Source organism: Crocodylus porosus, unplaced genomic scaffold, assembly GCF_001723895.1.
Source record: "Crocodylus porosus isolate Cpor-Errol unplaced genomic scaffold, CroPor_comp1, whole genome shotgun sequence".
NCBI classification, from domain to species: Eukaryota; Metazoa; Chordata; order Crocodylia; family Crocodylidae; genus Crocodylus; species Crocodylus porosus.
The window spans coordinates 2,563,724-2,567,175 of NW_017728935.1; the positions used below are offsets into that span (position 1 = coordinate 2,563,724).

Here is a 3,452-nt window from a genome sequence, read left to right on the forward strand (position 1 = left end):
ATTTTTCCCTGCTTGGCAGCTCCTTTTAAAAACACATGGTTCAAATAAAGGCAGGACGGTGGAAGGGCAGGAAGCGAGAGCTACAGGGAACTGCAGGAGTGGTGTCTGCGCTCTAGCCCTGTTGCTCCCAGCTGTGCTACACTGACACTGCAAAGTGGGCAGAACAAAGGAAGATACAGCGTAGCCCAGGTATGTACCAAAACCAGCTCAGGCCTGGCACACTCGGGCCATACTCCTCACAGGACATAACAGCTTTATGGCTTTTGGGAACCAGGTGTCACGTACAGGAGGCTGAACACACAGACAGCTTGCGCCATGACATGATAATAAGAGGCCATGCTTTGCATTCACTCTTATTCAGATTACTGGTGTAGCTTTGCTCGCATTTGCTTTCCCAATCCCAGGTATGAATAATTTTTGAAGGGGAAATGTGATTGCTTTAAGAACCACATTCCCTGAGACAGATTCCTCCACAGATTCCCCAAACCGTGCAGCCTGGCAGTCTCTGCTGAGAAGAGCCCATCACCTTGACCAGGGAGGGCCTTACATCAGGACTGAGGTGTAGTCACACAACTGTGTGTGCACTCCAGTTTAGCAGATTAGATGATACAAATGTAATTTATAGGCATAGAATCACAGAAAATGAGGGCTGCAGGGGCCTCAGGAGGTCACATCTAGTCCAACCCCCTGCTCAAAGCAGGACCAGCCTCAAATATATCACCCCAGCCAAGGCTTTGTGGAGCCAGGGCTTAAAAACTTCCAAGGTTGGAGAGTCCACCACTTCCCTAGGAAACCCGCTGCAGTGCTTCCCCATCCTTCTAGCAAGAAAGTTTGTCCTACTATCGGAACTAACTTCCCTTGCTGCAGCTTGAGCCCATTGCTCCTTATTCTGTCATCTACCACCACTGAGATCAGTCCAGCTCCATTTTTTTTTAAACCCCCCTTCAGGTAGTTAAAGGCTGCTATTAAATTCCCCGCCCCCCATTCTTCTCTTCTGCAGACTAAATAAGCAGACCAAATAACCCCAAAGCATTTTCACTGTCCTTTGCTGGACTCTCTTCCAGCTTGTCCACATCCCTTCTGTAGTGGGGGGCCCAAAACTGGGCACAGTACTACAGATGCAAAATAGAAGAAAATAATCACCTCCCTTAATCTGTTGGCAATGGTCCAACTAACGCAGCCCAGTATGCCAGCAACAAGGGCACGCTGCCGGCTCATATACAGCCTATTGTCCACTCTCACCCCCAGGTCATTTTCTGCAGATTAATCCCCAGCCTGTCCTGGTGCATGGGGTTGTTCTGTCCTAAGTGCACGACTTTGAATTTGTCTTTATTGAATCTCATCTTCCTGGGAAAGGGATAAATTGGATAAAGTTCACTCTCTCTACAGAGCAGCTGCTATTTATTATGGAAGGTATGGCTGGAAAGATCTAAGGGTCATCCTTAACGTAGTAATGCAGAGCTCAGTAAATGCAAGTCCATACAAAGCACTCCATGACTGTCTGATCTGAGCATCTCATGGTCACTAATATATTCAGGTGAGGCAGATGGGGGACTTTGCACTTGTCCTTGCTGAACCTTGTGAGATTTCTTTTGGCCCAGTCCTCTAATTTGTCTAGGTCACTCTGAATCCTAGCCCTACCCCCCAGCATACCATAAGTTTAGGAAAGGACCAGGCTGCGATATTCCTTCTCCTCTTCTAAAATAGGCGTGTGGAGCTCCAGGCAACACTCTTTGTCCTGCATTACATAATAGTCTCACCCCTAGCATTACAGGGCAAACCCCATGCTGTTCCATACCCTTTGGTGGTTATGAAGGTTTCCTTACATAATAGTATGTCCCATAAATACCCAGTGAAAGGATTAAATATTCTTTTGGGGCAACGAGGGAAATAGCCAATGCTTCCCTTTCAATCAGAGCCCACTTATCCAGCAAGCTTGATTCAAGCTGATAGAAAATAAAGATAGTATTCAGAGCAGAAGACGGCTGGCGGCACGAGGTCCCTACTTTGGCTTAGTGTCCACCTGAAGTTACAGATTAACTTTATGTTTAACGTATAGGATGGAGACGTGCACTGCTGTCACGTGTGCAGCGGAGGAGGAGCAGGACTTGCCCTATAAAAGCAAGGCAAGCGATGCACAGCACCAGTACACAGGCACCAAAATGGGCAAACTTCTGCTGCTGACTGGTAAGTACAAGGAGCAGCAGATCCTCATTTTCTTCTCCCCCTGGGTCTTTAAAGAAGTAGAATATTTCCTGACATGATGCAGCTGCCTTTTCCTGCCTTTTCTGTCCCTCTATCATCCAATATTATCTCCTCTACCTAGTTCATATTTCCCTAGGTATCATCACCCTTCATCTCCCTAGATATTTTCATCTCTCAAACAACTCACCTTACCTATATAAGTACTCATCACACTACTATTCAAGGTCATACGTTGTTTTTCAACAAGGGATGGGAGGGATTTGAAGAGGAGGTAGCACCCTCTGGATAAAAATATCGCTCTTAATTTTTTTTCATTTTTATTAAAGAAAATCCTTGCATAACTCATGGCAACTCTGGGTTATTGTGGACCTAGGAGGTAATGGCTGCATCATAGTGCAGGTTATGCGGCACAAACAAAACGAGAGACATATCTAATAAGATCCAGAGCATCATCAGTTTTAGTTATGGATACATCCCATATTAGGAAAGGATTGGCCCACATCAGAGTTTATGGACCCACTTTTGCCCTTGCTTACCAAACGGCTAGTGCCACCGACAGGGATGGGACTTCTTAAATTCTGACTCCCTAAGACAAAGTAGCCCTAACTGAAGCGTAATGAGTTTGGAGCATAGTGGAAATGAATTGCAGCTAAGTTCCAAAGTGTAAGTCCGAGGAGGCCAATACTTCTTTCAGGTACACAAGTTTAAATAGGAGCAATGGCGATACTGAAAAACAGGTGTTTATACTGGGACAGTCGGTGCCAAGGACTCGAGGGAGAGATCCAATTGCTGCTACCCAAGGAGATGGGAAGACATCGTAGATTAGTTAAATTTAACATTCCCTCCAGGCCTATTTGGACACATCTCTGAACTCAGCCCATGCTTGAGTTGCAATACATGATCTCAGGATGCACTCAGAAGTGTTTGGCAGTCAGGAGGTTTGATGTGTGGGGAGCCTGGAAGGAAATGGAAATGCCATGTCACAAACAGTGGGAAAGGAAGCTAGAAATGCGTAGGCAGTCTATTGTCTGAGCAGCAAGCCCAGGGAAAGAGCACAAAAAGCTTAAAGTGCTCCTCACAGCTGGACTCTGATGAGCTTCCAACAAACTAGCAGGGGTAGGAGCAGAAACAGCTGGTCTTGATGGCTGAGCAACGATGACGGAGCTTCTCTTTCCCTTTGACAGGTCTGGCCGTTCTGCTGCAGCTGCAGCTGGGTAAGTCCAGATGTCTTTTTAATAGTACTTTCA

At 46.2% G+C, this 3,452-nt stretch overlaps 1 protein-coding gene across 1 annotated transcript in view; it reads left to right on the top strand.

Annotated features, from left to right (window-relative positions):
• The first annotated feature begins 3,360 nt into the window (after positions 1–3,360).
• The window catches only part of LOC109317676 (acidic mammalian chitinase-like), a 2,364-nt gene continuing 2,272 nt past the window's right edge, over positions 3,361–3,452 (top strand). The window contains exon 1 of the mRNA XM_019546487.1: positions 3,361–3,419. Coding sequence (XP_019402032.1) covers positions 3,361–3,419 — 59 coding nt within the window. The remainder of the gene's footprint in view (positions 3,420–3,452) is intronic.